Source organism: Thermobia domestica, chromosome 6 (genome assembly GCF_964235325.1).
Source record: "Thermobia domestica chromosome 6, izTheDome1.hap1.1, whole genome shotgun sequence".
Taxonomy (NCBI): Eukaryota; Metazoa; Arthropoda; class Insecta; order Zygentoma; family Lepismatidae; genus Thermobia; species Thermobia domestica.
The window spans coordinates 28432688-28445973 of NC_137459.1; the positions used below are offsets into that span (position 1 = coordinate 28432688).

At 36.4% G+C, this 13286-nt stretch overlaps 1 protein-coding gene across 2 annotated transcripts in view; it reads right to left on the reverse strand.

The window, feature by feature from the left end:
• Positions 1-13286, reverse strand: part of LOC145687905 (uncharacterized) — an 84934-nt gene that overhangs the window by 34463 nt on the left and 37185 nt on the right. For both annotated transcript variants that reach the window (XR_014131807.1, XM_081761453.1), the window contains exons 3-6: positions 11405-11541; positions 9739-9979; positions 7568-7855; positions 5667-5927 (exon numbers count right to left, since the gene is read on the reverse strand). Coding sequence is in view for 1 of the 2 variants with exons in the window: in XM_081761453.1 (XP_081617579.1) it covers positions 5667-5927; positions 7568-7855; positions 9739-9979; positions 11405-11541 (927 nt within the window). In the remaining variant the exon portion in view is untranslated. The remainder of the gene's footprint in view (positions 1-5666; positions 5928-7567; positions 7856-9738; positions 9980-11404; positions 11542-13286) is intronic.

Here is a 13286-nt window from a genome sequence, read left to right on the forward strand (position 1 = left end):
TTTTTTTTTTTTTTTTTGTCCTTTGGCTGTCACTGAGTCACAAGCTTCAAATACACTTGTATTTTGATTTTAGTATTTTTCGACTGGTTTTAAAACTTTTAATTCAAAACGAACGTTTCTAGTGCTCTTTCCACCATAATCAGAAAATTCCAGCATTTTTTTAGGTAGAAAAAATGTAGGAAACATTATCCGCAACTTTATCCGCTATCCGCACAGAAAAGATATATATCTGCAAATACCCATTTTGATGCGGATATCCGCATCCGCGCGACCTCTAAGCATGGGAATTTCTTTATCCCCCTTTAGAACCCCTAAAAATTAAAAATATTCACTTTTGACAATTTTCCTGTCGGTTAGTTCCCGAAAGCTACAATCATGCCAAATTTAATCATTGCAGCCCTACAGGAAGTGCTCAATAATTTATGTCAGCTCATGTAGTTTTATATATAGTTATTATATGAATAATAATACTACATTTATGCATTTAGGCCACGGAATAGTTATAAAGTCAATTGAGAAAACCAGTATTTATATGCGAGTATCTTTTTAAAGTTAGATGGGAGTCTAGAAATTAGTGCTTGAAACTGCTACACAAATTGGATAAATTTCTAGCCACCAATGGATGGTTTCACAGCCTCTGTCAACGGTACATCATTGTGTTTCGTGTCGTCAGTGGAGAATCACGAGATGCAAATGAAGTTACATATCAGGAGTAGAAAGCATTTCGTCAATTGTAGACGATTATTCACCAAAATACATTTCATAATATGGACGGAATTAGTGCTCTTCCAACGAGATTGTTAACATTTAATCTAGATCAATGTAAAGGAAACTACTTAGCAAAGAAAGAAACCACCACTCACATTCGTAGTGGTCTACCTACTGTACATGTTGCCAATCCTTATCAAATATAAAGTATTTATAAATAATAATAATAATAATAAAAGGTATGCATTCATTGCAAATCTGGAGCGAAGTGATCGACCTTTATTGGTTATTCATAGAATTATTTAGTGCACCAATTGTTTCTGTGAACTAACACGGTACTGTTCTGTGAACTAATATACTAAAAAATACAAGTATATTAAGGAGGCATCTATGTCACACTGCTGCAATATACATATCTTAGAAAAAACACTTTTAAGAATTTATCTACAATAATAATATGAAAACAGTTGCCAGCAAAAGTGCATATTTTATCCCCAACATTCTCTCTGTTAGAGATTCTAAAACAATCACCTTCGAAAAAAAAAAAAAAAAAAAAAAAGTATCAAACAGTAGCTTAATTTATGTTTGATAGCTTCTCAAAAAGATTGGACTGACCAATTAGTCTGTTTGCGCAGTTTTCATTTATTGAACAGAATCACAAGCTGCTTCCATTAAGCTCTAACTTGATCCTCATTCTCGCCCACCGCTTTAGCCTTGAAGTTTGCAGATTCAGTGGAACCTTCCAGTGAGGAAGCCTAAAAGACGTCTGTATCTGATTTGCTTTGATTTTAGTGTAAGTTCTGAAAATATACCCAGCATATGCTGTAGATGTTCTTCGTAATCCTGCGTTTAAAAATCGGGGGTCGTCTTGGATACAGAAATATGGGTAATTGAAAACAACAATACTTTTTATATCGGAAATTTCTCGCGTAAGTATGAATTTACTATGTCGAATTTACGTATCTCGAGGAACTTCTGTACTACGTTTTCAGAAGAGTTACTGCTGACACTAAAGTTTTTACTAAAACATTATTATTGTCACTGAATATTATTCTAATAGCTCTACAAACAATTCGTTGAAACCAGAAAATCCACTGACTGCTGATTTCCTTCTTTTTTCTTTCTTTCTTTCTACCAAGTGACCGATTTTCTTTGAGTCTTTATTTGTTTTTACGTGTTATAATGGGAAAAGAAAGGTAGGACGTACTGTTATTTCTTGATTAAAATCCAAATAGGCAAATAAAGCCTGAAATTTCCCAAACAAACGCCGTAGAAAAAACTTTATTAAAACAAGCCGCTATTTTTCCGAGGCCTTGCATCTCTACCCAAAAGTGATTTTTCTCTGCTGGATTTTTCCCAGAGAAACAGCTAATATCATATTATAGGGTTATTAATAAAATATTATCAAAATAATAATAATAATAATAAAATAAATAAATAAATAAAATCGTTAGAGTCATTTTTAGGAAGAAAATTCGAAAAAAACTGTTTGGCAAATGCCACAATGAACTTAAGTTTAAGATTTGGTCCAGATATGATACACACAGAGCGAAAAAGTACACGACTAGATCGATGCTCGAACCCGGGGCTGGGAGCGGACTAGGTATCGTAATCATTAACGCATCGCCGAAGATCCCGAATTTGAGTCCCGGTCAAGTCGTGTACTTTTTCGCTGTGTATCATTGAATTCGCAACTAAAAGAGGAAATGGTGTGTTAAAAATTGGTTCTTCCCCCCCATTCATTAATATAATGGTCCAGATATGTTGAACGATATTGTTTCGGTAAATTAAGATCACAATTGTTTTTTTGTGATTGGTGAATATATTAATATAAAATTAAGATAAATGAAGATTATGTATTAATTAACATAAATGAAGATAAGGAAAGAACGTTTTGATGAATACTTAATACGGCTATCTAAGAATTTTTAAATACAAACTATCACTGTCGGCTGCATACAGAATAAAATTCATTTAGATGCACCTTTTATAGAACAAATACAAATTTAACCACAATTTAGATTAAGATCATTTTACAACAGAAATATGAAACACAAACATGAACTTACGGAATTGAAATTAAATAAAGGGGATAGATCTGTGAACGAAAGACCTCCGCATTCTTGGAACTTTTTAACAGAGGTAACACTTACAGACTTAAGGATGCTGCTTTCTGAGAACTGATTGCCATTTATGCTTGTTCCAAGCCTATTGCCAGATGTAAGACTCAATGATCGGCTGATCGTAAAAACAAAACAAGATCAAGTTTGTTAGCGTTGAAGACAGCTTTTATATATACACACACACACACACACATCAGTTTCGGTTTTCATCTCTATGTCTTCCTATTTTCATATTTTGTTTTGATACTTTCAGTCTTATTGTAACTTTTTTGTTTTTGGCTTTCTAGGAAACGAGCTTGGCTGTTTTTCTTTTTAGATACAAAATACTGCATTTACAACAAAAACACAAAATTTAATACACTTTTTTTTTTTTTTAATTACATAGCAATATAGCCTCTAGGCGAGTGTATATCAGGACGAACAGACATCGAAAAATTACTATTTCGGTATCTATAGGCCATGAAACGTGTAAATCCATGGAAATCTCGAATTTGATTTTTTTCATGATCATCGCACTTTCTTCTTTCATATCGTCATTTAGAAGTAAAAATTATACAATATTTGCATTTGCCGGAAAGATTTTTGACCAAAGATGAGGCACATGTCCATCGATAGATTTTATTGGGCTGTAAGGAGAGGCATTGGGAATTCCTAAAATAAAATAATAAAAGGAAAATGAATACACCTGTACACATAAATAGTCAATATAAAATCTGCAGTTACTTCGTGATCAAGTTGTAGTCACGATTAAAAAGAATTGTACTTCTGCAGATTATATACTTGTTGGAATGCGCCTACCCATACGACTGCTAACCACGTGCTGTCAACAACACTATACCTGGTGTCATATTTCAACGAAGAAACAAGACGTCATCTAAACTCCCGCTAGTACCGAAAATTCAACGGCAAACGCGAAGACATCCCCCCCTACTCAAAAAGATAAGCAGCGAACATCTCATATATATATATATATATATATATATATATATATATATATATATATATGTGTGTGTGTGTGTGTGTGTGAAACAAAGAAACTCTGAACCAGGAAGAGAAAATAAAATACTTAGCATAGAATCGAGAAAACATTACCAAATACATTATACTCACTTTCGCTACACTTTTTTTCAGATACGAGAAAAACAAAAACAGGAAAGATGCGAACCATCCAGGTGTGAGCCAAATTGAAATACACAGTCAGGTGAGAATGATACAGGGGTGAAAAGAAATGGAGTTTAAAGCAGAAAAATAAAACCAATGGAATAGATGGGTTGGTATGAGTGCAGGACTGCAAATAAATGAACATAATCTGAAATGTTTGGGTGCTGAGGGTGGATGGACTTCGATGGAAAACAGAAAACAAAAAAAATGACACGCTAAGAATGCCGGAAAGAGAGGAAATGAAAGACGTAACGAGTATCATCCCACTTGAAGATGGACACCATCAAGTGTACAGGTAAGCTCGGGGGACAGGATTTACGATGTCCAGAATGTAAGACGCACTAGCCATCTTCCTCTGACTGAAGTCCGAAAGCAAGGATCTTCTTGCTCATTACGGAATGTCAGGTATACGTCTGTATGACGAATGCAAACACATGTTGGATATTCCCGCTTACTCGAGTGCCTACGGACAGGAAAACAGCTGTTACTACGTCGCAGATAGAAACAACTCTCATCGCTTGACATTATCGCGTTCCATTCGTATTGATATTTAAGCTTTCCTCAACATCAGCGTAGACGTTCTCGGCGATGAACAAGTGTCATGAATAATCGTGCGAGAGGAAAGCGGGAACGTAAATCTGCCTCCAACAATCGATTGTTTAGAATTCGGGCGCAGCACTGGGGGGGGGGGGGATATGTGCTAGTTCCGATTTCATTGGCGGTTCATCTGTCAATTGGGTCAGCTCTAATGAACATTATGTTTAGGCGCTGTCCGGTGTGCCGAGGTTCATGTCTGGCATGTTGGAGGGAGCATAGATTTACGTTGCTGTCTCACTTTCTGAATCACCTGTAGACAAAAATTATCTTTTAAAAAAAGAAAACCTGGTCGAGCCACTGCCGAATCCTAATCTCAACTGAAGAAACTGCGAAACAATTAAAAATTACCTTGATTTTAGCAACAAACTTTAATTAAAAGCATTTTGTCATTTTTGATTTCACTTCCAATGTGATATTGTAAGTTTTCATCCAACGTGTAGATTTCAAATATGTAATAACTTGACGTATTGCCATTTGAAAAATATAACTTGCGTTGGGTGGCAACATTGTTTACCTGATAGTATCACAGAATACGTCAACGTCCCCGTGCTGATATCTGCATGGTACAAAATCTCGGTGTTTTTTGCCTATAAATTTAAAAGTTACACGGGCGAACCAAGATAAATGATCCACCGTTTTATATATAACGTATGTGTGTGTTTCACCGTATGTCTGGAAAACCTGCAGTAATTTAATCCAACTTAGTAAACATATGACTTACAATCTGGAAAACATTGTGGAGACAACAAACCTACAGAGGGTGGAAGAGGGTACCTGTACAAATAATCGAGAAACGAATTAGTGTCAAATCCATAGTTTTTGGGGTCGCTGAGATAACTGACACTCCCAATGCCGTTTAAATCCAAGTTCAGCTCCTATGTGGCGGGAACAGGGGAAAGCGGAGATCAAAATATAAGCAATCACCTGCACTTTTCCTTGTAATAAACAGAAGTGGTAGGTTTCAACAATAAAATCCCTATAGCTCAAAAGTCTATCACAATTTTACACTGGTTTTCAATTATAAGTTTAAAAAAAAAAAAAAAAAAGTGATTCTAAAGAATCAATAAATAAACTTACTTGATTCAGAAGTAAGATCATATGACTACGAAACACAAGCCACACACTATATTTCATACTCCACACATAGACAAAGGTACCAGGTGCTATCATCATGGCTGTGTACTTCATATGGGGAGTAACAGCCAACTCCACGTAAGGTAAAAGTATTCTGAGTATTGGGCTCTCTCCCGTCATGACAAGACCTTCACCAGGGCCCGAGAACTGACAATCAGTATGAAGTTCAGCAAATGTACCCTGATTTTCCATTTCCTCCAAAAGCTGCAATAAAGAAAAATAAATAAATTTGTTTAGTACACAAGTCGATGATAACTGAGGTAATTTTAGAGATAATACACAAAAATCGAATAGTACCCAAAAATATGAGAAATGCTTCAATATTAGATGTTAATCTTGTTACATGTCAAATGTTTCTCATCAACATAAAGGATTTATAAGAAGAAAAATAAATACATAAACAACAGATGAATGAAGAAATCTCCTTCGGCTTACATTTCCATCACACCTGAAGGCGTTTAACAGTGACAATATGTCATTAGGGCAGCGCGGGTCATCGCGCTTTATATTGCGACGTATTGTGACAGACGAAGTAACGTTCTATGCTCATATACAGAGACTGATACGTTTCTATCGAAACAACTTGCAAGACTGCGGCACATGTAAACCAGGTTTTAGAGAGCAACAAAACTGTACGCACACGTTTATCAGTCTCTCAGCTGCTATCTAGCAGGATAAAGATCTTGTAATGGTAAAACGGCAATGGTATGGGTATTTTCCATGCAAACCTTAGCATTTCCTGCATAATAGAATGGTGTCTAAACAATGCGTTTGTGGTAGGACGGGCCACTGTTATAATTTAATGTTATGTACAGTAGCCTCTTATACAACTCACAACGACGAAATCGCATCCAAAGTGGTTGTCAGTGAAACTCTCAAGACCTGTGCTTAAGAAAATCCAGGGTATGGTGGCCTGTGAGATTCCATCACCACAGCATGTTATATGGTTGGACGACACGTGACCCAATCAACAGTGAGTGAAAAAAGCCATTACAATTTAAGGCTGCAAACTGCTGACAAAGCAAGTGCGCATGCATTAACACCATGACATATTGAGGATCGAAACAACAAGGCAAGAATGTTTTACACGCGCCACGTAGCTGCTGACCACTGTAACTTGGTAGTGACAATGGACGAAGTATATATCTACCTAAGTGACTGGAAAAGTTCTGACCATCACCTACAGAAGTGTTTATTAAAAAGACCGATGTAACTTTGTACGTCAATGTTAAAAAAGAATCTAGAAACATTTTAAGGTTGTTACTGACTTTTGCTACAGAGGGAAGTTTAAGATTCGTAAGGTATAAAAATCCTGGTGCTACACTAATGCTGCTTATTACAAAATAGATTTTCTACACTAGCTTACACAGGCGAAATACCAGTACTGTATGATGACCACATGCATCATGGCGAACTGCACCAGGACAAAACTTCAAGTTACACAGCAAAAACATCGCTGGCCTTTTACCGTCACATGGTAGCTGCAACTGCTATGCATGCTATTTCGACCGGGAATATTGCCATTAAGAGTCCAGGTGCTAGTCCGTGGATTACTGTTCTCTAGGACTTCTCAAACGGCGCCTTTCATTCCCTCAGGTTCGTATGTTAAATGTCCTCTGGAAAACCTATAAGCAGGAGGAAGACAATATATCCTGGCACGTGCAATGGAATGGCCTATACCGGCAGCCATTACATCGATGAAGATCGATGGTGGCGGGATGGAATATCTTACGTAAGCAACGACTTCAATTTGTTCTAATGTAAAGAGACCAGTCTATGTACTAACAGTGTTAAATATTAGAACTTTATTCTAAGATACAAGTTGTGTAACTTTTTTCTTTTACCTTTTCCGTGCTGTCAGACGAAGCTGATGCTAAAGCTTCACACATATCCAAATAGGGTTCTATCACCATCGGAAAATTCATCTTGGCCTTTTCAAATAGGGCTCGAAATCCGGTATCCTTCCCAAGGGACCAGAAGGAAGCCGCTTCTGTCGGATGTTTAAGGATTGTTTTCCCCAAATCCCACACTGCGTCTATGCAACTTAACCAGTCTGCACCATACAATACAAAACAGCAATTAACCATCATGGAGATACTGTCATACGCAATGTCTCTTAATTTGCCGTTTTCCTGAAAAGATTAAGCAACAAAATATTAGCACGGAAGTTCAAACGAAAATGGTGATAATGCTTAACATTACGATGAGTAGTTACATATTATATATATATATATATATATATATATATCCACAAGAGTGCTCACTGATTGGATTGGATTTTGAGTTTAACGTCCCGTTCAGCAGCGAGGCTATATGAGACGTGGACCTACTGATTAACGTGGAATCCGAACCACATGAGCTCCCGCCGGGAAGGTGTGCTCACTGAATTGCGACCACCCCTACACGCAAGAAAGTGTGACCAGCAGCCGAGCTGATTACATGACCACCCCGACTGGTAGTATTGCAGAGAAAGAACACACTAGAGGCTACATATTGGCAGAAGCATACTGTTATAATAGATGGGCAGAATTTATCCGCATTTCAATACGGCGTGATTGCGGGTACTAGAGCAACTGGTGCGTCAATAACCCAGACAGCAATACTTGTCGGATGCGTCGTCCGTTCCTCTGTAGTGAAGGTGTACAAGAAGTGGGAAGAAAATGGAGTAACGGTCTCTAAGAAACGGAGGTGCAGGGGCGTACAGAAGTTCAAAACGTAGGATGAGCGTAGCGTCAAACAGCTCGTAACAGCCAAACAAACCATCAGTGTCCGGGAATTACGTGACCAGTACAAAGGTGGAGGCACAACACCCTTATCCCATGCAAGTATACAGCGTACATTGGCACACACGAAGTTCCACAGCAGACGACTCACTCGTCACCCGCTACTTACAACTCGTAACTGCCGACTTTGTAACTTTTGGTTGATTTCTACTAATTCTGGCTTCAATACAGTCATTTAGCCAAGATTGAACCTATTAATGGGACAGTACGTACATATAAAATAAAAATTCCGCACTATCTATTACAGCTTTCACAGTACGAGCTCAAAATTGAATCCGAAAGTTGTAGCAAATTTTTATCACTTTCGGTTTCAGTGGAAGAATTAAAGCCCAGAGTAAACTTATTTCCGGACTACTAAATTCATATCACGTAACAGTTTCCTGCTATTTGCTTCTGCTTTTCCCTATGACAACAAATACTGAAACCGAAGGCTGAAGTAGATTTCACCCATTTCCGGTTTTAGTACAATAATAAGTGGGACACTGACAAAGATAAGAGATAAGGCAAACTAAATCAGAAGTGGCATTTTTTTAAGCACTCCTTTTGTATGAAGTGATGTGGAATGCAAAACTCTCGATATATAAAAGCGTGGTAGCTGACAAACGCCAGTCATTTTTTCTTCTCGGAAAATACTGTTAGTAATTGCAACCTAAATTTTCACAGTGAATGATAAATAGGTGAAGCTTGCATTGATTGTAGCTAGATTGCTAATAGAATTATAATTTGAATTAAAATAATATTTACTAGTTGCCATTAATATTATACATGCTTTTATGTTAAAGTGCTTTAGATTATTAAGTTTTAGTGTCGGACTCAAGAGATGAATAAACAATCCACCTTACTTCAAGGACAAAGTTCGTGCATTCTTTTTAGATGATTTTAGTAAGTTATAGATCACCAAAATATTTGCTATATTCGTAAGAGACATACACGGATAATCATTTCTCACACGATCAGCTTATTTCTTCTATTTGTTCGCTGGTTTATTTTAGTGTTCTACACTTCAGGCCTGTGACTGGACTAACAGCGGATAGGTCATATGAGAAACAGATATATTTCAGAAAATGTTATTATAGATTAAAATCGTTCAGTATATTACTGAAACGACTAACCTCTTTAGTATTCATAAATAGTTCTCATAGTCACGACACAATTAAACCCAACGATGTAAATATTAAGTTAACCCTAAAAACGACGACTTATTATATGTAAAAGAATAATCATATACTTACTGTGTACAAAGGATGATTCAGAAGTGTATCAAGTTGTTTCAATATTTTACCATCATTCAAAGCTTTCTCTGTAGTAACATTACACTCCATAGCAAATGTCTTCATGTTGGAGTTAAATGAATTAGCCAGTATCCAACCGAAGTGAAGCACCCCATGGATACCCGTCTTTCTCACTTTGGCCAGAGACTCATCTATAACTTTCCATAGGTCTGTATCTTGAATCACTGAAGTACCCATTCCTCTGTAACAAAGTAAATATAGAGGCTTTATAATTACAATTCCAATCTCTACTATTTATAAAGGACTTTTCCATCCCAAATCAGCGTAAATGAAATTACTTTCACTTGTTTGGAACTAACCTCTCATTTTCAGCACCAACGCCACATAGCACATACATCTATGATTCAGCGTGGGATCGGAACATAAACAATCAATAGTTATCGAGCTGATGTGTTATCTACTGCTAATCATATAGTTATGACAACTCAAATAATTGGTGCAATAAAGGAGGAGAAAACAACGAAAAAAGGATCCTAACTAAACTAACGGAAAACATATCTTATCGCAAAACCTTAAGGTCATCGAAAATGAAATTAAATCTTTTGAGTTTCACGTCCCATTGTTATGCCGGCTACGCTAAAGGAGACGGTAATGATGAGAAATTAATGAACTGGTGGAATGAAGAAAGTGGGAGCAAGCGGGTGAACCCCGAGAAAACCCACGCACACGGTGTTTGTCTACCTTAAAGCTCACTTGGCGCGAGCTGGGATCGAACCAAGGACCCCATGCACCAGCTCTACCACTGAGGCACCGCGGCCCCCTTAAGGTCATCGGATAGAAGCTGAAACTCTGCGCACCAAAAACAAACACTACGTTCCCGTGCCTTCTAAAGTAATTACTGTGTTCGAGATATCTCAGTTTTCAACAATTTGAGCCAATTAAAGCCTCATCAATTTATCAACAAGTGTCGAATGCACTACTATATTATTGTTGTAGGATTCGATTATTCTTTCTTATTTTTTACTATGTGAAAGTGAATTTCTTTCATTATATCCCACTCCTCCCATAAAATAAAATTGAAAAGTGTTCCTTTTTTATGCGACTGAAATAAATATTGTCAGTCTGCTTCTTCTTTTTGAATAACTCTGTATTACGACGGACACTTGGTATTTTTAATCTCTTCAGAATACCAATTTTATGAGGGGAGGAGAAATGAATAATTCTACTACCACATATTTCAATACATAATGCATCCAGTTTTACCTTCAAATGGATTTAACAAATCAGCACACTATCACACTATAATAAGGAATGGAGCATTGCCGCTTTATTCTCCGTATTTTTACGGCTGAACCTACATTCTGTACAAGGCTCCTATAAGTCTGGTAACGACGATAAAATTTGTGGCACTCTGAGCTGTCTAAGATTTCATAGTGTGTTGTTGATGACGTCAACGCAAAGTTAAATTGAAGGCTACCATATAACTGTGAAGAAGTTTTGATCAATAATTTTCATGTCTGACGTTAAATACGAGACAGAGTTTGTAAATATCATGATTGGTAAGAAAATAAATGCGTCCTTAAGAGGAAATAACATTAATTTACTGATTTCTAAATTTAAACTACAAATAAGAATTCTGTTCTCATTAGTAACAACAAAAACTTACCCTTCATCACTTTTACTCGTAAACCCGTACAGGCCGAGAACGAGAACAGCCTGAACATGTGATATCTGTTCAATAATGTCACGGTGCTCATCGTTCAGCTCTCCCTCAAACACCTGATTATATCCTAATTCTGATTTCTATAAAAAAAAGAAAATATTTATAAATAACAAATTCATAACATACTGAAAGTACGGACACACACCTAAGCTGAGTCACTGTTATCCCAGCACAGTGCTCATTTCATTGATACTATTTATTAATTTAAAAAAAAAAAGAAAAAGAAAAAAAATACAGAGAATTATCAAGGTAACAATTTTTATATTATGTCCTCAGTGAGCTAACGAACTATAATAGAAATACATTGTTTAAAAAAAAATAGAATAAAATTTTATTAGTTGTTGTTTATGAAACTTAAGAATCTTGTTATTGTTGTTATTATCATTATTCCCAATACGACTTCTTAATTGCTGGGCTAATGACTACTTAAGATCAGAATTGTCACCGATCAGCTCGGCCACACAACTCACTTATCGGACAAACTGTGTATTTTTACCGACTCTAAATCATCATCCAAATTAGTATTTTATTCAAGTGAACAAGAATTTTACGAATGATCCAAAAAATGCATCAAAAGATTGCGATCTTGGCCAATAATTAGTTTTTGGATCAGGGATCACAAAACTTTTAAATCGAGTTTTCGTATTTCCAACAGAATAAGCACATCGTACTGAGTAAATTGGTAGTTTTGGTTTGGCTACACTATATGTAGTTCTCGAAATATAAGGCCTACAAGAAAATTTTTGTCTGAAATATATTGGATCTTTTGATCCAAAAAAAAAAACATTTCCTTTCTTCGTTCTGGACGCTTTACAGCAGGAAAGAAACCACTTTTCTTCTTTTCCACGCAGGTGGGCTCCAGACCTGTCGGTGTCGAGAATAATACAAAGGAACCACTCTTTATTGAATTGAATGTTTATCTAACTAGCAGAGTACTTCAGATAAGCAAACATTTTATCTTTTCTTGAGTGAAGTTAACAACTCACGATTTTGTATACTAAACTTATTTTGTGTTTATTTTCCATATAAGTGATTATCAGCGTTTAGAAACCTTTTTAAATACGAAATTGTTACATTAACAGACCAGGTACAAAGCTCTTCACACTGAGCTTTGTTATCTGAACTTTGATGGGAATAACGCTTGCAGTTTGTGTGAATTGCATATGAAAAGCTTACTCTCCAGAATTGCCAATCTGTAATCTTTTCTACTAAACTGTTTTCCATTAGCCTAACATATAAGATATCCATTAGTTATATACTAAATTTCTAAAGTTCGTCTGGAACACTTACTCCACCTTAACAGCAAATTTTACTTTCCCACGAGACAAAAGACGTCTTGCCAGGACTACTTAATATACCACAATTATATTTGCATAGATAATGAATTCATGGATTTTTTCAGAGCAAATCCTAAAAGACACTGAAAACTAAAGGCATTCTTTCGGGATATTCACGGATGGCAGTAGAAGCGAGGAGTTCGCGTCCGCTACTTCAAAGGAGAGAGGCACGCAATAGCCTCACTTACTTACCTCAAGCCTCCGAGTATTCACTACCTGTTCAACGAAATTATAAAGTTCGTTGCTGAATTTTCTCTCTCTCTCTCTCTGTCTTTGTTATCTGAGATTTTTTCAATTTTGATTCCTCCATTCGATAGAGCATCAAAAACTATCTAAGAAGGTAATGTAATTTTTCGCGTCACTCTTACCATCCCCGAGATATTGACCAAAAAATGGCCGATCTCCGGAAATTTAAGGAGCCGTATAAAGTTATAGATGACATTGATGTTGATCAATACCTAAAAGGATGGCTAATATTTTGGTACGAA